This window comes from Prinia subflava, chromosome W (genome assembly GCF_021018805.1).
Source record: "Prinia subflava isolate CZ2003 ecotype Zambia chromosome W, Cam_Psub_1.2, whole genome shotgun sequence".
In the NCBI taxonomy this organism is placed as follows: Eukaryota; Metazoa; Chordata; class Aves; order Passeriformes; family Cisticolidae; genus Prinia; species Prinia subflava.
Genome location: NC_086282.1, coordinates 9,014,755 through 9,035,139, shown reverse-complemented (window position 1 = coordinate 9,035,139; position 20,385 = coordinate 9,014,755). Strand labels below are relative to the sequence as shown.

Below are 20,385 nucleotides of genomic sequence, written 5' to 3'. Positions count from 1 at the left end.
ACCTTACCTGCATTTATGCACCTCAGGCACACTGCTATGCACATGTTCTGTGTTAAATGGCTCTTGTTTAGGATCAGATCCCTTGGCTGCATTTTTACAATAAAAATGTGTTCTGCAGAACTGTTGTGTAGCCCCTACAGACAGTCTCAGCTTCCTTCTTGCTTTGGTACTGTCTCTGAGCAATTCTTGTTAAATGCTTTCATGCATAACTCCAGATTTGCTTTTAAGCCAAAAACTCAACAAGTTATTTGTGTAGAGGATGGTGAAAGTTGATGCTTTATGAGTGTTTATCACTAGACTTTTGAAATGTCTTTCCAGATATCTTTGGTTCGAATGCCCTATGCTTGCAAACTCCTCTTCCAAGAACTGATGTCTATGAGTATTGCACCTCGTATGATGAGTGTTTAGCCTTAAAAGGGCTTTTTTTTTTTTTTTAATTATGAGACTCAAGTGCTCGGATTTTGTTTCATTTTGTATACATTGCATTCAAAATTACAGTTTTACTCATCTGCTGTGTGCTGTTCAAAGGTATGTTTATTTCATGTAAATAGAATTAAAATTTGTAATCGAACTTGTGAATCTATTTGTGTATCTGTGAAAGAAGTGTGCAAGCAAATTGAGACTCAGAGAAAAAGGGAGTTGAGGGACTGATTAGTCAGCTAGAAAAAGCCAGAGCTTGCAGCTTTCCCAAATACTAATTTAAAACTGTGCATAAGTGAAAGTCCTTACATCACAGCTCTGCACCATCATCTGTGGAAAAACAAAAACGTTACACTCTGTCCTATTCCAAGGGGGAATATCGCAACTTTGGCAATAGCTTTGGGATCTCTCGGCTGAGGGCGAGACCTGACCCCTCCTTCCTTCCTGCCTTCTTTCCTTCCCTCCCTGCTGCAGGGGTGTGATAATAGACACGTTTTTCTGTGCTGAGATCACCTGGACATGGCATACAGACTCTCACAGTGTAGCTATGATGTCTGACAGTTTGTTCCATTAATTTATCAATAATTTCCTTTAAGGTGGCAGTCTACATTTACTTATCTCTTAGCTCCAGATGCCTTAGAGCTTTCCTACAGCTGAAGAGAACCAGCTGTAGCATGTGCTGGGTGTGTATAAGAAAGAGGCACTATGCACAGTACTGCAACCTTGCAGTAGTTACTGTGAGGGAGTGAACATTGTTCTAGTGTATAACCATGCTGTTCATGGCACAACTCAGTAAAACTCAATTTCATTTGCATCCATAAATAAGATGTTTGAAAAGGGATTAGAGACTACCTTAAAACCATTAGCAAAGTTCCTATGCATGATATTTAGATTCATTGTAAGCTCTCATTTCAGTGCCAGGTGCTGCTAATGTTCTTCTAAGGGAAGTATTTTAGCTCTTCACAGACATAAGGACCCAAAAAGTCAAGACTATATAGTTTGGATAAAGCTAGCGGGGATTAAAACTAAGGATTACATCCAATAGGGGATTTGGGCAGCACAGTATTCTCTAGCCAGGTGCTTTATTCCCTGTCGCTCTGCCTCTAGCAGGGTTAGTTACTGTTCTGGCTCTCCAGATTTATTCCTAAGCATATCATGTGGCTGTGGGACTGAGCCATCCTCTGCAGCCAGGATGAGGGTGGTTGGTTTGCCACCAGCTTTGCACACAGCCTAACAAAGAGGACATGCTGTGGCAAATCTCTGAGGTTTCACATCCCAGCATGCAAAGAACATGTCAGGAACTGGAATGTCTGCTGTGCCAACACTCGCTCCCAGGAGAGAGGAGTAGGTTCAAAAGCATCCAGACACTGAAAGGATGATACAAATGTAGGGCTGGAAACCCACTGGAAGTTCCTCTATAAAAAAACCCAGAATGTGTTTCTTAATTTTACTTTAGTATTTCCAGTACTTTACAGCATGTGGAGGGTTATTTAACCATCCCTTGAGAACTCTAGCAGCTAAGATTTGCTGGAATGTTTTATCAAATGCAAAATACTGCATGTTAAACTGGTATTTCTAGTGCAGGGGGGAGGGTTTGTTGGGTTGGGGTTTTTTTTAAGCATTAAACAGAGGTGGTCCTTTTGTATCAAATAACAATAAACTGTTAGGGGAGAGAGTTGCTGAGTATTCAGCCACACTTACCAACTTTTGGTCAGGGCTATTTCATGCAGAATTTCCACGACGTGGATTTTCGCAGAAGCTGTAGCCTCTCCTTTGGCATTTGATGCATGGCACTCATATTCCCCAGAATCCTCTTTGCTCAGAGGAGATATCTAAGGGAAGAAACACACCCCGCTCCCCCAGTGAGCATCTTGTGCACTGGTAGAGGTGATTCTGTTTTCAGGTATCTTACAGAACTTCTTTGTGTCAAACCCTGTCCTCCCCTCTATTCCCCCTCTGATTTTGCAACTGGTATGCACACTTCTGCTGCATGCTAGACAGAGGAAGGGTGCATGCACCAGGTAAGACTGGAACCAGCAGCCACCCTTATCCTTCATCTCTAACTCACATAGGTTGTTTTCTTCTGAATTCCCTATCTGTTGCCGTTTGTCTCCTGTACTGTTCTTTGTTCATGAGCAGTTTGCAAACTGCACTCTGCTGTCTGTGCAGCCCTGTGCATACCCAGAGTACTTACCAGCACCCAGCCAGTCATTTCGTGTTTCTCAGGGCCCCCACAGGTCTGGATAGCCAAGTTCTCACGGTCCCCAGGCAGAAGCTCCATCCTCTGGACACCATACTGTCTTCGAATTATCTAAACAGAGGGGCAGCAATAGGTAAGAACTTTGGGGCTTAGTTACACTGGAACTGCATGCTAAACCGTACCTGCACACAGATCAACATTAGATATACATGAATGTGTTTTGTGCAGCAGCAGTGTATTTCTAGTGTCAGAGTTTCACCTTATCCTCTGTGTAGTGCTGTCACACCAGCCCAGTGCCTCAGCCCTGAGGCTGTGTTCCCCTCACCTCAGCAGCAACAGAGTGGCCCAGTTTTCTGGTACAGATGGTGCTGGGCAGTGAGCTGTGCCAACGTGCCCTGTGCTGATCTGGCCTCACAGAACTTGTGTGTGTGTTCCCAAGGGTGTGCTCAGCCCTGCCTGTTTCTGCTGCAGCAAACCAGGCAGTCCCTCCTGGCAGGCACTGCATCAATGGGAAAGCAGCATCCCCTGCAGTCCTTCCCCAATACCTGAGCCCAGAGCACAGCACAGCACAAGTGGTGCTCAACCCTTGTTACCACCAGGTCAAGCAGTCTCTCAGCCATGAGGAAGAGGCATGAAAAGCAGAACAGCATTGACATTCAGTGTAAACTCAGCATCTATTCATAAACAAGCAGAACATGCTGCCTGAGTCAACAAGCCCACACTGTATGCTCACCTGACAGTCTGCTCTTGAACCCCTACAAATAAAGCTTGCTGTCTTACAGCAAATTCTGGGCCAATCTAGTTTTTTTTTTCTCCATAGTATCCTTAAGTAGTAATGTTTCAGCTTGATTTTAAGACCCTTCACACGTGTGCACAAACCTGTGGCACTTGAGGAGGCTGCAGGAGCCATGCAGTGGCTCTCAGCCCTACGGCCAGGATCCTCTCCATTCAACATTGGCCCCTGTCCTAAGCCAGATGTTACCAGCGCTGCCAAAATCAACATGCTGTTGGCTACTGGAGCTAAATGACAGCCCCATGTGGTTCCTGTTCCTGACGTGGGCAATGTCTAGCCACCTCAGAGTCACTGCTGCCAGCAGGGTGAAGGTGAAGTCAGGTCAAGGGACATTCCCTACATGCTCCGAATACCAGGCGCTACCAAGAGAAACATGAGTCCTGTCCTGGCTAGGGATCAACAAGAGTTTATTTTCTAAATAATGTCTAAAAAGTAAGCAAAACCAGATGTTTGGGGGTGGACAGAACTGCAGAGATGAGAGAACTCATCAAAGAGATGTGTTTCTACAGAGGGATCTGCTATGGCCTTTGTGCTTACCAGGCACTTTCAGCCACCTCAGGTTTGCTATGCTGTAAGAGCTCTTAGCAGGGCCCTTACCTTATTCCAGATGAGGACAGGGGTTGGGATGCCAATGACTTCACAGCTCAGGTAGATTTGGGCTCCTGTCACATTCCAGATGTCCTTAGGAGTCACAATGGAGGGTCCTGCAAAAAGGGAGAAAAGCTTTTAAGTCCCAGGTGACTGCAAGCCTGTCTCCATGCTAAGCCTTTTAAGTGGGAGCCAGTCATGGTTTTGAGGATGAGATGAAGGTGATCCCTGCTAGGAGCAAAGTTCACTGATCCCACATCACAGCACTTCTCTCTCCTGACACACACACCCAGCCTTGAGCTATCCAGACCGATGGGCACTTGCCCCAGATGAAAACTCAAGTGTTGAGCAGTTCAGGTGATGAGTCCTCCTTCTCGCAAGGTTGAGGTTAGAAGTAAAATACAGTTTGTATTCTGTTATCTCAGAGGCTAAGCAGAACTGTAACAACTGCTGGCTCTGCTTACCATGCAGTCACCAAGTCAGCTGGCATGGAGGAAAGGACTCCCAGGAGACAGTGCATCCCACTCACTATCATACCATGAAGAGCTTGCCCAACTTTGCAGCATCATTTCTCCCAGTATGATTTCAATCCCATGGCTGTGGGCTAGCAGAATTCAATGTTACGCTGTTCCTGTTTTACCTGTGTGCAATGCTCAGCCAAAGAAGGCTGGCTGGGTGGTGGCAGAGCTCTCCATGGGCAAGATCTAGGGAGTAGGTGAATGTGAAGGAGTATCTCCGTGACGGTAGAGTCGGCAACAAAGTATCTCTATAAGCAAAGTAGCAGGGGTAGCACGTGGTTTATTGTGAGGGCCTTGCTTGTAGCTGTTAGGCACAGCTAAAGCAGGCCAGGAGAGCAGGAACAGCGAACAGAGAGCAGAGCCGAGAGCAGAGAACAAGGTCCCGAATACCGTACATTAAATATCTTTCCAAGTTGAATAGTCTGTGTTGGACCAACCAATCTAATACAAGATAACATTTACATACAGCCAATAGAAATGTCCCATCACCTAAGGCAAGCAGAAGGGGATTGTTTAATCAAACGATCTGGCCCTCAGCTTAGCAGGAGTATATTGTTTAATCAAGGGGGCTGGCCCTCAGCTTAGCACATCGTTGTTCACAAGCTGATGGCTCTGTACCCTACACCCTAAATTTCAAAGCATGCTTTCATTTCTATCTCGCTTGTTGAACTCAGACTCCCAGAATCTGAACCACCATATTTGCAAGGTCTTTCTACTTCATCTTTCCCAACATGAATGCAGAGCTCTTTTTCTCCAGAGAGCTCCAATTACTGGTTAAATAGGGAGTAATTTCTAAAGCAGATCAGAATAGGGTTGTTTTGCAGATCTGGCTGGAGATGTTTATCCTTCAGGCTGGGAAATGCTAGAGACATAACCCATATCCCAGGAAGGGAAGAAAGGCCTTTTCTGTTCAAACCCTCTTTAGTGAGGCTGTTTTTTGCAAAACAGCTGTTAATTCCCCACAATAGGAAGTACAGACCAAAGGAGCACAGAGTGTTTATTTCCAGTTATTGATAACGTAAGAACATCACAAACAGCTTTTCTCCCTTCTGTTCTGAAGATGCAGGCAGTAACAGGAAACTGAAGCTCCCATTACACTCCATCAGGAGAAGACATTTCCTATGCAGACAGGTACTCCAGAGCCAGCCTGACAGAAGCTCCTGGGTATACTGGCTCACAGACCACACAGAGCTCATCCCCAGGCCCATAAAAGAGGGGCATATATGGGTCCTGATGCTCCTTATGGGGTCCTGAATCTGCACTGATTTCAGCCCTGCATGTGCACTCTACCCGGCAGCCCTGTTGCAGACAGTGGGGTGCAGGTTGCAAGTGCATCCCACTGCACCATCTTCCAGCAGAAAGCTGGTGTCTTCTTCCTCCTCATGATCTGGGGGCAGATCCACACTGGTATCATCAGCCAAAGGGTATCAGCCATGCTTCTATTTTAGTCCTAGAGATGCTGAGGTGGTTCCCTGCTCCTGAGCAACTGGTGCAAACCCAGAGAAGTGTTTGCTCTCCACTTTTGAGACTTCTCTTTCTAGGAATGACTGTACACAGCCTGCTGGTGGGAAGCTGCTAAAAGACGTGGGGTGGCTGCACTCAACACTCTCTGTTACAGAAGTATCCCAGTTCTTATTTTTAACAGGAGGCAGCTGTGGAGAAGCAGAAAAGTTTTATGTGCAGCCCTGGGTGATGGTTGAAACCACACCTAGTAGTCAGCACAGGCTGGTTTCCTGGCAGACACCACAACCCAGGTGCTCGTTATCTGCACAGAGATGAGTCTCTCAGCCAAGAAGAGGATTTAAACAGTGTTTTAACACCCTGCTGAAGATTTTCCCCCGAGTACCCCACAGTGGCCAGCCCAGGGCATTACCATCCCCAGGATGGGGCCACCTCAGGTCATGCACTCTGCTCCCCTTACCCAGTGCAGCATTTCCTGCACAGCCCAGCTGTTCTTTTTCTGGTGTCCCTTAAACAATAAGGATAATAAGGTGCTTGGAAGCTCTGATGGGACACAATGTCCTCAGGCAGCTCAGCTGGCAGCTCTGTGTGGGACCTCCAGCTGATATGCACCCAGCAAAGCCTGCTGCTGCTGTCCTTATTCTGTTGTCCAGCTCTCCACATGCAAATTTGCTTTCCTAAAGCAGAGCCTGGGACTTGTCCCCAGCTGGCAGGGCTATGTCAACCCCTGTATGATACCATCCTGTCACTGGGGTTCTTCCATGAGGCAGGAAAACCACAAGTGCCCCCCAATGATCACCATCTCTCACCACAGAAGATGAGGGATCCCGACTCTTACATTAAAAGCCAGGTGGATTTTAAGGCATTGTTATGCTCTTCCAGGATCCGGCTCAATTCTCCCCTGGTTGGGAACTGGCAGCATTCAGCACACCACTAAATCCATTGCCTGAGGTGTTTCAGTCTTGGTTACTGCTGGGTTTCCCCCTGTGCCAAGAGTTCAGACACCCACTTGCCCAGAGGTGTTTATTCACCCTGCCAGCATGAACAGGTCACACCATGATTTTTCAGCAGCAACCGCTGTCAGGAGAAAAGGAACAAGGAATTTCTACACACCTCCTGGGTGAGGAGAAATTGTTTATCTTCTTCAACAGGGGAATTGCCTGCACAGCTTCACAGCAAAGCCCTGTCTGGCTTGGCACAGCAGTCATAGCACGGTGAGAGCTTGGCTGTTACAAGCTAGTCCCAAGTTCGGGATGTACATCCTGATCCAACCAGGCAGAACATGACGTTCTAAATTTGGCTGCAAAATGAGCTGGAAGCATCCACAGGACTCTGCCTGTGTCTGACAGCTCTGAGAATACACATCCTGAGAGATGCAGCAAGTGTCATGGGAAAAGTCAATGAGCTCTCCCTGGGCATTTGACTTAAATCCATACAACCAAAACTCTAGAGCTGGGCTTCTTCCGCCACTAAAAATAAATGGGAAAGGCCAAGAAGTCATCAAGATTTAAAGTCAAATCACAACCAGCCACAGCAGTAGCTAAACTCTCACCACAGTGAGCTGACACTCAGGTGCATGGCAGTCACCCTGCTTACTGCCTGTGCTGGTCCCACTCATGGGCCCTTCCCACAGTCCCCCAAAGTGGACAGAGATGGACAGATGATATGGCAACTTGACACAACAGGAGATGCAAGGGAGGGCAGAGCCTTGCATGCACTTCAGAAGACGTGAGGACATTCCCTCCTCCAAGTGTCCCTCTTGCTTCAGGAGTTCTTGTGAAGGGAGCAAAGCTGGGACTGGAAACAAGCCTACCTTGTACAGGGCAGATGTCTTGATTATTGCCAGCAAGGAGCCCTCACTACCATCAACCTACAGCCGGCACCTCGGAAGCCTTGCTGCTCTACTGGCAGCACTGCCTACAGAGGGATGGTTTCTCCCTCAGCTTCCTTCAGGCTGAAGACCTGAGGGCTGCACCTGCCCATCAAAATGGTCACTACCATCAAGGTGGCTGAGTGGTCCCTGCTGTCCTGCCAGGGACACTGTGGATGTACAGATGCTCCCTGACTGCACAGGAGCTCCCTGACCAAGATGACAGCCCAGGCTGTTGATAGAGATCAGCTGCTCTCCACAGGCACTTCAAGCATTTCCTCTGCTCTGCCCATTGTTTGTAAAACAGACAGCTCTCCCTGGCCCAGGAAGAAGCTTTTTACAGAGCCCCAGAGCTCATTCACCCTGGGACAGAGCCTGAAAGCACTTTTTCTGCAGCTTGCAGGTGTTATAAATGCCAGGACAATTTATTACCAAATTCAATAATTTGGTTTATTAAAAATTCAAATCACAAAATTTGGAATCAAATCACAGAATTTTAAGCAATAGAAAAAACCCACACAAATAGCGACACTTACTTGACAGAGTTTCTCCCGGGAAAAAGAGTCAAGGGTGACCCATAGACATAGACCCTGGCCGTCTGTGTCTCTAGCTGGGTACACACCTTTGCCCGTCCAGAGGCTTAACTTAAATACACTTTATTTCCCCCCTCGGCATCACTCTTCCCATTGTTTCTGCTAAGCACCGGCAATTAAGAGTGTTTACACTAAGCCCTGAAAAAGTCCCTTGGTCCATTCAAATGCTAATGTCCAGAGTAAGTCCTTGCTTTGAGTAATCTAACCGCAGTAGAAGTGTGTTATAACTTCTCTGCACGTAGGCGACTGATCAGTGTAAATCCTTGCTTTGAGCCGTAGAAGTGTGTGATGACTTTCCTGCATGTATGCAACCGATCAGAGTAAATCCTTGCTTTTGAGGCAATTTTCGCTGCACGTAGGTAGGGGTAGGTTGGTCAATGTTCATTGTCTCATCAGTGCCTCGTGTTCTCACCTTCTATTTCTGGACCAGGGAGATCAGGAGAGGTGCTTTACAGAAGTCCGTGAAACACGCGGGTTGAGCATACACACATACCTTTATACAATATATTACAGTTTCCAGCTTATAATCATTTATAGAACATGAATTAAATAACCCTATTTTTCACACAGGGAACTGACAACCTGTGTTATGTCAAGAATAGCAGCTGGAAAGGAGTTCCCATTGTTGTGTGTAGTTGCTTTTCTGCCACAGCAATGTGCACAGCAGAGCCTCTGACGTCCTCAATGAGGATATTATTTGGCATCTGTTCCTGACACCCCTCCTACACCAGGCACCCCTTCTGTGCCCAGCCTCAGCTGGCAGAGACCTGGCAAGTCCCAGCCCATCCACTTGTCCCTCACTGATACCTGGATGGTCACTCACAACTGAGGGTTAGCAGGTCCTCACCAATCTTCCTTTGGTGTTCACACACACAATCAAATAAAATTCACACAGCAAGCAAAGCAGTAACTTTTTTGCTAAAATCAAGGGGCCTACAGGTATGTGACTTAAGGCAAAAATCAGCTGGACATTAAGAACAGTGGGCTATGTCCTGGTGCTTGGGAATGTGTGGAAGCCCAGACCATGAACACACAAAGCCATGTACCACATGCTGAAGCTCACGTGGGTGTCAGCTTGGCTCCCAGCCAGCCCTCCTGCACATTCCACTGCCCTGCCACAGCCCCAGGTTACACACAGGCTGGGAACAGTCCCTGAGAAGACAAACCCAAGCAAAAGCTGAACATTGTTCACTCTCACAAGCTATTGCAAGTCTGAAAATAAGCCCTCCCCAGTCTCCTAAGTTGCTGGTAAAGTACTTTCCCTTCAAAATTACTTTATATGGAAAAAGGGAAACCTTCCATATGCAACATCTAGTCATTTTAGCTGGCATGGCCTCAGCTGCTCCCTCCCAGGTCAGTGCCCTGGGAGAGGTGGCAGCAGACAGGAAGTGCAAGCAGCTCCCGGCCTTCCCCACTCCCAAAGCTGCCTGCTGCTTTCTGGTAGATTTGAAAGCCTCCTCCGTTACCTTCTTCTGAAGGCATTTCTCATCCTCCTGTAATCTGCCTTTGAAGAGACTAAGGAGTTAGAGAAGGAAGCGAGTGTTTGATGCTGTGTCTGTTTGGACGCTCCCCCTCAGACTTCAGCAGGCCCTAGAAAGGCTTCAAACACAAACACAGCTTTGCCCCAAGCTCTGGAGACTTGGGACTGAGCCAGCATGAGGAAGGGTCCTGGGCTGTTCTGCCATGGAGCAACTCCTGCTTTCCTCGCCACTGGGGTCAGCGTGGTGCACACCACTGCCACTGGAAATCCCAGCCCTGCTGTTTGATCGTGCCTTAGGAACGCTGCCTTCAGAGACCTTGAGCATGACCTTCATATCATAGAATCATAGAATGGTGTGGGTTGAAAGGGACCTTAAAGATCATCTACTTCCATGAGCTAAAGCCTAGAAAGAATGTGAAAAGCTTACAGTGGGAGACAGAAAAAAAGCATGGCAGCATTTATGCATGGAAAAGCAAGCAGGGCTTTCAAAAATCCAACCTGATTAGACCTGTTACACAGTAATCTATTTAGTTCTAACCTCAGTCAACCTCAGCCCAACAAAGGATTAAACACATTTTTTTAAACACAGCATGCCTTTCCAGTGACAGAAAAAACAAACATAAGGTGGAATTTGCTGATCAGTAATAATTTCTTCCTAGTGAATTTGGGTATGCTGTGATGATTGAGAATGAAGACACAGGTGAAATACAGGATCCTCCTGAGCAGAGAAAGTTTTGCATAGTCCCTGACATACTGTTGCTCTCTAGGACTCTGACAAGTAATGTATTAAACAACTTCCATAGTAGCTTTTAGCACTGTAACCATAAAAACTCAAGCTCCAATGAACCAAAACCTTTTCAAATAGTGGAATGCCTTTTAAAGAGGAATTTATGACCTGTGCTACTACAGTGGAAGCCCCCAAAGTTACACATGAATTTTAAATGACCAGTATTTTTGAACACCGAGAGCAATGAATAGTAGTTTTCAGGAGTCGGTCATGAAACACAACAGAGTCCCAGAAGGCTGCATGTGTTTTAAAAAAGGAATCGTTAATTATTCAAAAGCAGACTGTCCCCAAGTGTAGAAAGACAGGGAAAAAAGACCAGCCTCATTAAACAGAGAACTTAGGCTAGAATTTAGGAAAAAAAAAAAAAAAAACAAAAAGGAGAATCTATCATCTCTGGAAGAAGGGTCAGGTAACATCGGACAACTATAAGGATGTTGTGAGGTCATGTAGGGAAAAAATTAGAAGGGCCAAAGCCCAACTAGAATTTAATTTGGCTGCTACAGTTAAAGACAACAAAAAAAGTTTCTATAAATACATTGGCAGCAAAAGGAGGGTCAAGGAGTGTCTCCATCATTGTTTGAATGCAGAGGGTAATATAGCAATGGAATGAGAAAAAGGCAGAGGCACTTAATGCCTTTTTTGTCTTAAATATCAGGGCCAGTTGTCCTCAAGATATCCATCTCCCAGAGGTGGAAGTTGGTGATGGGGAGATAAACAAAGCCCCCGTGATCCATTAGGAAATGATTAGTTGTAAGAGAAGGGAACACAGGTGACCTCACATCTGATAAGTAACAGCTGTGTTAATTACCCAATACAGCCTCACCCCTGATGAGTGACAGCTATAGCCAATAAAGACAAGTGTGATAAAAGGGAGTGGGTTAGCTGGTAAGGGGAGATCATGAAGGAGGAGGATTGTTGAGGAAGAGGGAATGAGAGGATCATGAAGAAGAAGGATCCTGAGGAGTGAGAATCACTGCTGTGAGGTTAGTCTGGGTCTGCAGTTAGAGCCTGTTGTTGGAACCTGCAGTCACAGTCTGCAAACTATTACATGCAGTCAGAGCCTGCGAGGGAAACCCACAGTAGGAGCTTGCTGCAGCCAGAGTCAGTGAATGGTTGGAGTCAGGATGGCTGAGGTGTAAAGAAGAATAAACCAGGACCCTTTTCATGCTGTGATAAACAAGAAGTCTGTGTCTTGGCTCATTTCTACCCTCTAACGAGAGGGCTGCTGCAACAATTAGTGACCTGTTGTGGCAATTAGAAGCTCACAAGTCTGTGGGCCCTGATGGGATCTACCCCAGAGTTTTCAGCCACAGACTCTCAGGATGCAGCACAAAAATGCTGGAAAGATCCACCTACAAAAGCAACATTTTCCTTTGCAGTGGATGACAGCAGGGAGCAGGCCATGGCTGCAAGACCCTTGAAGCCGAGCTCTGGTAAGACCGGGGGCTAGAGTAACGTGAGACCAGACCAATATGGTGTTCCAGCACGTACTCCAGTTTATTCTCCGAGATGGCGGGTTATATACAGAGCGAGTCGTTTACATTTAGCAGGTGCACTGTGATAGGCAGTGGACATACAGAAGTATGTAAACAATCCAGGGTTAAGGTAGCTACGGAGATTTAGTGCCATGACTTCTATGCTGTAAGTGTCCATACCTTAACACATTCCTAGTAGCAGATAAGTTTATCTGCTACTACGTATGCTGAACGTTCTGCGGCCTACTAGACCCAGGCCTGAGGCCTAGTTCGGCCTAGTTTGGAATAGCTCAAATCGTATCTGTGAGCATATCATGCCCACGATACCTGAGAAACTTGGCCACAGACCCTCACTCCCACCTTGATGAAGAAACTCAAACCAGATTTCTAGGAGAATCAGGGAACTCAGTTAATTTCCAACCACAGATGACTTAGCAAAAACTTTTCTAAATCTTTCCCTGGCAAAGACAAAACCACTCCTTAAATGTGTATATTCTTGTAAGTCCTTTAAAATACAGGAAAGGAAGAATGGGAGGAAAGAACTAAAGTAATCTGAGCCTCTTGTTAACAAACCTAGAAGAATTTCTAGCAAAATGTGCCTGGCTATGAACTATGTTTTGTGGTGTCTAGAGCTGGGAGCCTTTGTACTTAAGGCAGCTGTATCAGAAGAAGATGAGCTAATCTCAGTGATAACAGCAGTCTGATGTTTCCCACAAGGTGTGGGTTGTTTTTTTTTTCCAAACTCCTGTTTTTGTTCCACTCTGGTAGTGGATTAAAAAAATAAAACAAACCACCCTCAAAACTAAGATATTTCTGGCAAAGCCTCAACAGCTGAATTTGGATGGAATTAGCCAACAGATGTGATTCATGTTTCTTGTTTTAAAGTTGACCTGTGGGAACCTGGCACTTCTTTGTTTCCAGCACAGATAAACCTTTATGGAACAGTGAAGCATCAGCAAAGCAAAACCATTGGTGGGGTAAATTGGCAGGAATTTGGGGGCGATATATTTGCCCTTGAGGCTGCCAGTCTCCACAAGAGCCTGGCAGTCACAATCCTACATCAATCAGCCTATTTTTTAAACTCTGTGGACAGCCAAGAAACCTTGCACCCACCTTCTTCTGAGCCTCAGAGCTGGTATGTGGCACCTTAGCAAAAAAACCCTACCATGAGGGATGCTCTCTGGGCTTCTGGGAAGCCAAAATGATATCTCTCTGAGGGGACAACACAGCTCCAGTGACTGGTATCTCCTTGCTGGTGAGATTTAGCCAAGTTTAATGCTGGTTACAGTCAGTTGTAAAAGAATCTCTCCTGGTTCTGCTGTTCATCTGTAGTCTGTGGGAGGGATCCTGTGAGCCCTCATCATCTTAAGGAAAAGCTCTGCATGTTCCCAGTGCTGGGAAAACACTTTCATGGAGCCACAGTTTTAAACCACATTCAGATGAACAGAAATAAAGCAGACTGCTTGGCAAGGCAGCAAATTTACCCTTCACACAGAGAGGCCCTGAATTTCTACCCCCTGGAGGTCTTTGTAGGTAGGTACAAAGCAGCACCAGTTCCCCTGAGAGTGAAACGCTGTACTCTGAAGTCAGCTGAGAGCTGCTTTGTGGTATGCTGCATTTGAGCAAGAACAAGAGTTTGGCTTCCACCAAGACAGAAGGGAGCATAACACAAAGAGAAAGCCTTGACTGACAACAGCAAAACAACCTGGAGACCCCAACCCTGTTGGAACAAGCATTAGGGACTTCAAACCATATAATGAGGCAACTTTGGCAGTATTTCCAGCATCACAATACATCTCTCAAAGCAGGTATATTTGCTGGTAGCTAAAGATAAGAAAGACTCAGGGGTACTTGTCCCTTCCTGCGTTGGTTAGGCAACAAGTTAGTGCCTGGTACTTTTCAGCTCAGAGATCATCATCAGGAATCCTGATAGCTTTTTTTTATGGGGCTTGGTGCTTTGAGGTTGTTTTTCTGCCTGGCTTGAGCTGAGCCATGTAACCCTAATTCTTTATGCCAGCTGGCTTTGCATGGCAGTGGGTACCACAGTCCTCCTGCCCCAGGTCCTAGCTGGCTGCAAACAGCCTCAGTGTGTGCACTGCAAATTGAATTTCAATCTATATTCCTGAAGCCACCAACTCCTTAAGAGGCACTTCTGAACATCTGTGCACAGCTGTGTGACAGCAGTGACAGAGGGCAGCTCCCCAGCTGTCAGAGCAGCCTCCCCTCCTGCCAAGGGGGCCACCAGAGGAGGCACCCCAGACCGCCTGTACCTGCCCCACCAGCTTTGGCTTTGTGTCTGGACCTGCCCTGCCTGCAAGACCTGGCAGCAGACTTGAGCTGCAGTTTCATAGGTAGAGAGCAAACAGACAATCTGTTCAAAGGCAGTGTTGGAATGCAGATGGAAAACTTCACAGCATCTGCCTCCAGCATCCTCAGCACTGTGATTAGATACAAAGAGGCTGCTGGGACATACAGGTAGAGATGGGATGTGGGTAGTGGTGCCCTGTCAGGGAACAGGGCAAATCCAGGGCCAGCTCTGAGTGCAAGTGTGAGGTCAAAGCAGGAACCCAGCCAGTAGGGTACACCATGGCATCACTGCCTGCTCCCCCAGAGCAAAAAGACAGCTTTTTCTGCTGGCACAGCACCAAGACCAGCCAGCCAGCTTCAAGGAGTTGGCAGTCAAGTGGGATGCCTTTTCCCATACATTCCCAACAGTCTTGCCCACATAAAACCCACTCCAGAAAGGACCAGCTGAATCTCTCCATCTGCCAAGTGCAGGTAGAGCAAGGGTTCTTTCCGTCCTTTCAAACTCTTCTCAACTGTGTCTTCCTTTGCCCTCCAGCAGGAAGTTTTGGCTGCTGCAGAAGTACATTTTTCTGCATGGCTTCATGATTTTTGTGCAAAACACAGATGTCACATCTGAGAGGTCTGGGAAACAACCAAGGACAAGGTCAAGGCAAATTCTTCAGGGGTGAGAATGTGCTCATTCCTTTTGCTATTTAATATCAAAGAAAGATCCAACAGGATGTGCAAAACAAGTCTTCCCTCTCCGGCTCCACTTGAACAAAAAAAATTTTCAAGATCCCAAGAGCAATCAAACACACCTAGAACCCACTGCTGGAAATATGTTTCTGTATCTCTTCTAAGATACTATCTTGAAAGGCTCTCTTGGCATGCAGACACCTCAGAGCCCATCTACCACAAGCAGGAAGCCCAAGTGCCGTGTCACCCAAGGACTTCTTTCTGTGCAAAAACTGTCACAAAAATGACTGATCCTGCCTGTTTGTGGTCTCCCTGTGCTGGATCCCACCCTAGACAGTGCCTTAAGGAGATTGCATCTGTAGTGGAAAATGGCACAAACCAGAATTTCTACTATTTAACTACCAGAGTATTCAGGTCCTTCTAGAAACCTAGAAAAGTGCCATCTCCTTTCTGGAAAGATACTGGAAAAGGCTCTATCCTGTCAGGCTGATGGGATGGATGTTCTCTCCTGTCAGTTTCAAAGTCCATGTGAAGATTACAACTTCCCACCCAATGCTCCTAACTGCCTGGAGGCCCTAAGGGATACAGCAATACTTCCAGATGTCTAGCACAGTTGTGCAGTTGTGGGATGAGTCCCTGCCTCCGCTGCAAACCACATAGCAGTTCATATCACCAGAAGGCCCATGGCACAAGGAAGGTTCATGCAGCTGAGGGAAATCTCTGAAGGGTCAGTTGTGACACCACTGCTGAGCAGCCCAGGTCCATCCTGCTCCCTTCCCTGAGATGCTGGGTCAGATCTCTCCCAGCAGCAGAAGCCAAAAGAACAGGTCCCCTGAATGATGGAGGACAGAGCATTTTGCCAGTTGCTCTGTACCGCATGCTCCAGTGAAATACTTTAACAGATGTAACAGCCCACAACGGTATCTTGCTACAGACCTGCACACCTGAAGAGACTTTCTCCAAGGAAGGGATGCAGTTTGTGCATGGAATGGCTGTCGCACTCTGAGACCCTTCTTCAGCAAAGCTGCTGCTATGAGGATCAAAGGACAGAAAAGGCCTTGTGGGGCTTGTTGGAGGCTGGCAGAACAGTGGCCTTCCACATCCTCTGCCAGTGGCTCATGTTTGCATTGACCTCATCAAACTCTGTCTCTGTAGTCTGGATCAAAGCCCAATCAGGTCAAATCAGCATCCAGTCTGGGACAGACATCAGGAAGTGCAGCCAAGGGTTGGGACTGTATCTTACAAGTATCAATACCTGTTTTGCAATGAATTCCCATATTACTTTGGGCAAGACAAGTGAGAACACAGCCGCCTTCTCAAGTACACACCTGAAGCATGACGTCTTTCAAACCCATCTGCTCACTTGTCTGGGCTGGCAGAGCCAAGAAGCAGCACGCATTTTAGGATTCCTGAGGCCACTGGGCTGGAAAAGCTCCTTCCAAATATTAGACAGAGGCATGGACTGAGGCCATTCTCATCTCATTCCACATTACCCTGAAGGCTGAAATTCCTTCCTTCCAAGAGTTAATACTGTACCTCACTGTTTTTGGCTAATATGTAAGCCTAATGTTTTGGACAAGGTTTGTGAAAAGCCACCCAGGGCATTTAATGAGCAACATCAAAGTACATAACCCAATCCTCACCCAGTCTTTCGTGCCTGCCTTGAGAGTTTCAGAAATATTTTTTTGCAAACATACTTGGCCTCAGTTATGAGAAGCAAAGAGAAGGAGGAGGTGGAGGTTGTGACCTGCACATACTGTGTTTATGAGAACACTCCTCCATCAAAGCAGCACTGGTGCTGCAATCTTGTCCTTGAGATGTTTGGTATATGGTTTGCATGCTATGTCTTACCCCTCCCTCCCACTCAGCAAAAACCACTCTCAGAGGCCAGAATTTCTAGTAGAGGCTCCACAACAGAACAATTTCTTCCTTGAGCACTATCCCTAAGAAAAAGCTTGGGATGAATCAAGCTCCTGGTTGGAAATGCTGCAAATGCAAACTGCTACGTACAGCTCACAGGAAAGTCATTGATTGTTTTCATTTTGAACCAAAGCAAGCCAGTGAATGTTTGCTCTGAATTTCTGTGGCTTTCACATCCATTTAATCATTTCCTTTCCTCTCTGCTTGCAACCATCCTGGGCAGAACACTCCCCTGGATAGCTCACCCCTTTTGTTCCATCTCACAGCAGCCCCAATTGTAAGCTTCAGGCAAAGTGTGAAAAGTGAAGACGTGTAGTTCCAGCACCGCTGGAAGCCAGCAGTGAGCGCCCAAGTTCCTCTGAGTTTCTGGGGCTGGTCCGAAGTGTTGCTCCAAGTTCAGGCAGTGCCATCCGACTGGGACTCTCCAGTCCATTTAAGGTGGGTTTGAAATCACGTCCATTTTACAAAGAAGCACCCCGATAGGATAAAACGGCAGGAGGAGCACTCGGGGGGCGCGGCGTTTCCCCCCGTGAAGCCGGGCAGCAGAGCGGACATCCCCCGTCCCGCACCCCGCCCGCCCCGCTCCCTGCCCCGCACCTTGCTCGCAGGCTCCCTTGCTGCGCTGGCTGATGGCGGGCTCGCCGCGGCTCTGTGCGCGCAGGCTGGCGGCGCGGAGCTGGCAGCCGCTGCTGTAGGTGAGCCCGTCGCTGCCGCACACCGGGTAGCGGCTCTTGCAGAGGCACACGCCGGGCGGGCCGGCGGCGGGGGGAGCCGAGCCGCCCTTCGACTTGCGGCGCTGCTGGCTCTTCACGCACTCCAGGCCGGGGGCGCAGCGTCCCCCCGCAGCGCCGCCGCCGCCGCACGCCTCGCCCTCGCCGCGCCCGCACTGCCAGCAGCAGCCGCAGGCGTCCCGCACCTGGCCCAGCGGGCAGCCCCGCACCGGCAGCGCCGGGCACCGCGCCGGATCGCAGGGCCCGCAGTTCCCCGCTGCCGCCACCGCCGTCGTGCCCGGGGCGGGCGTCGCCAGCGCCGTCAGCAGCAGCGGCAGAAGCAGCAGCGGCATGGCGGCACGGCGTCGCCCACCCACGGCAGCCGCTTAAGCCGCGGCGGGGAAACCCCTCCCCGGCGGTTCCGCCCCGGCCCCGGTCACAGCCACGGTCGCGGCCACGGCAGCGGGGCACCGCCGCCATCCCGCGGCCGCCGGACACTCCGCACCGCTGGCTGGGCCCTTCGTGCGCCGCTCCTCCCGGCTGTCCCACGCTTAGCTCCGGCATCGCGTCTGTTCCTTCTTCTTCCATCAGAAAGGGACCTGTGGGAGCGGGCTGACAGCCGGCTGAACAACAGCCCTGTGCCCAGGGGACCAAGAAGGCCAGTGGCATCCTGGCCTGGGTCAGTAAGTGTGGCCAGCAGGATCAGGGCAGAGATTGTCCCCCTGTACTCCTGGAGTACACCTGTACCTGGAGTGCTGTGTTCAGTTCTGGGCCACTGACTACAAGAAGGACATTGAGGTGCTGGAGCGTGTCCAGAGAAGGGCAACAAGGCTTGTGAAAGGTCTATAGAAAGCATGTCTTGTGAGGAAGGGCTGAGGGAGCTGGGTTTGTTTATAAGGTTCAGAGGGCACCTCATCGGTCTTTACAACTCCCTGAAAGGAGGCTGTAGTGAGGTGGGGGGATCTGTCTCTTCTGCCCTGCCTGCAGTGAGAGAATGAGAGGAAAAGGCTTTAAGCTGGGGCATGGAAAATTCATAAAAGATATTTGAAACCTTTTTCACTGTTAGGGTGGTCAGGCACTGGAATTGGTTGCCTTGGGAGGTAGTGGAGTCACCATCCCTGGAGGTGTTTAAAAGGCATCTGGATCTGGTGCTGGATGATGATTTAGTGGGTTTAGGGGTTACAGTGGTAGTGCTGGGTGGATGGTTGAGCTTGATGATCTTAAAGGTCTCTTCCAACCTTGATGATTTTATGATTCTTGCCACCCACCCATGTTCAGCTCACAGCCACTGGCTGTGGAGGGCTGCAAAGGTGCTGGGGAGCCTGTCAGGTTCCTTCAGGAGTGGAGGCAAGGAAGAAAATGAGAGTTGTCTGGTTTCTCCTGTCCATACTTGGGGCCGACATTGTTTTCTGCTGCCTTCTTTTACCTTAGCTTGTGGCTCCTGCCCTGGAATGGCTCCTGAACAGTCTTCTAGAGTGGGGGGCTGTTGCTACCAGTAGAAACTGGGAATATTCCTCAGGCATCACTGGGCAATGTTGATGTCAAAACAGTGTCCTGAAAATGCAAAACCTAAAGCACCATGGTGCTGATAAATCCCTCAGGCAGGGGCAGCAGGGCAGCACGTTCCCTGCCCTCATGCCTGCCTGTACCTGCAGGAGCTGCCATCTCTGGTGGGGCAGTCCAGGCTAAGATGATGTTGAGCCTTGGTTCTCCCAGGGTCTGTGCAATGGATGCTGCTTTGGCACTCCGGGGAGGAGGAGGATAGAGGTAGTTGGTGTCCCATGCTGTGATACTGAGGGATTTGGCACTGTCCGGTTTCGGTTGCCAGTGGCTGAGCCCTTCTGGGTGTGAAATACAAAGTTGTGTTTTGCGTCAGGTAAATAAAGAGAATCTCTGTAATTGTAATTGTGGAACACGGCCATGGGACAGTTATAAAGATGAGTTCTAATAAACAACCGAGGAAAGCGTGGAAGGAGGTTTTGGAACAAACCTTTTGCTTGCAATTACCTATTATAAATCTCAAGCTATTCTGTAATGAGTCTTTGAATTATAACTTTAGAAGCTTGCTTTGTATTAAAGAATTTTAAACTGTAGTTTTAGAATGTAAAAAGGCTTTAGACAAAAGAAAGAAGTAAGAATGATCTTAAAGCTTCCTCACAGAATGGTGAAAACATCCTGGATATGGAAGAAGGATTTCAGCTCGCTGATTTATGGTTCTTGAAAAAGGGAAACTGGACATCACTATTGAAAGATTGATAGACCTGGAAAACAGAAGCTGGACCCCACATCTGGAAGCTGGACCCCACCACCTGGGATCCATATCCTGGAATATTGAATATTGAAATCTAAAAGATCACAACAGAGTATAGAAATTGAAGAGGAAACAAACATCACCATCATAGATTTACGATTATTAGGTATTGAATAGTGATGTTAAAAATTGGAAATAGAAACTGCTGAGAAAAGTTTATGAATATGTATGAATATAGCCAATAAAATACCAGCAAGTCCAGCAATCAGTGTGTAGTCGGAAGGGAAAACCCCTACCACTGTACCCAGCGCGCTGTCTTTGCTCATAGTTTACCATG

At 47.9% G+C, this 20,385-nt stretch overlaps 2 protein-coding genes across 4 annotated transcripts in view; one reads left to right on the top strand and one right to left on the bottom strand.

The window, feature by feature from the left end:
* Positions 1 to 571, top strand: part of LOC134563457 (DNA-directed RNA polymerase II subunit RPB2) — a 24,301-nt gene extending 23,730 nt beyond the window's left edge. For both annotated transcript variants that reach the window (XM_063421380.1, XM_063421379.1), the window contains one exon: positions 319 to 571. In XM_063421380.1, coding sequence (XP_063277450.1) covers positions 319 to 408 — 90 coding nt within the window. In that variant the 3' untranslated portion in view covers positions 409 to 571. The remainder of the gene's footprint in view (positions 1 to 318) is intronic.
* The window catches only part of LOC134563458 (insulin-like growth factor-binding protein 7), a 23,162-nt gene extending 2,777 nt beyond the window's left edge, over positions 1 to 20,385 (bottom strand). The window contains exons 1-5 of one of the 2 annotated variants that reach the window (XM_063421382.1): positions 17,685 to 20,385; positions 4,011 to 4,117; positions 2,615 to 2,731; positions 2,122 to 2,252; positions 614 to 750 (exon numbers count right to left, since the gene is read on the bottom strand). In XM_063421382.1, the coding sequence (XP_063277452.1) occupies position 750; positions 2,122 to 2,252; positions 2,615 to 2,731; positions 4,011 to 4,117; positions 17,685 to 18,150 (822 nt within the window). In that variant the 5' untranslated portion in view covers positions 18,151 to 20,385 and the 3' untranslated portion in view covers positions 614 to 749. Of the gene's footprint in view, positions 1 to 613; positions 751 to 2,121; positions 2,253 to 2,614; positions 2,732 to 4,010; positions 4,118 to 17,684 lie in introns of those variants that run through there. The other variant, XM_063421381.1, reaches the window with a different exon arrangement.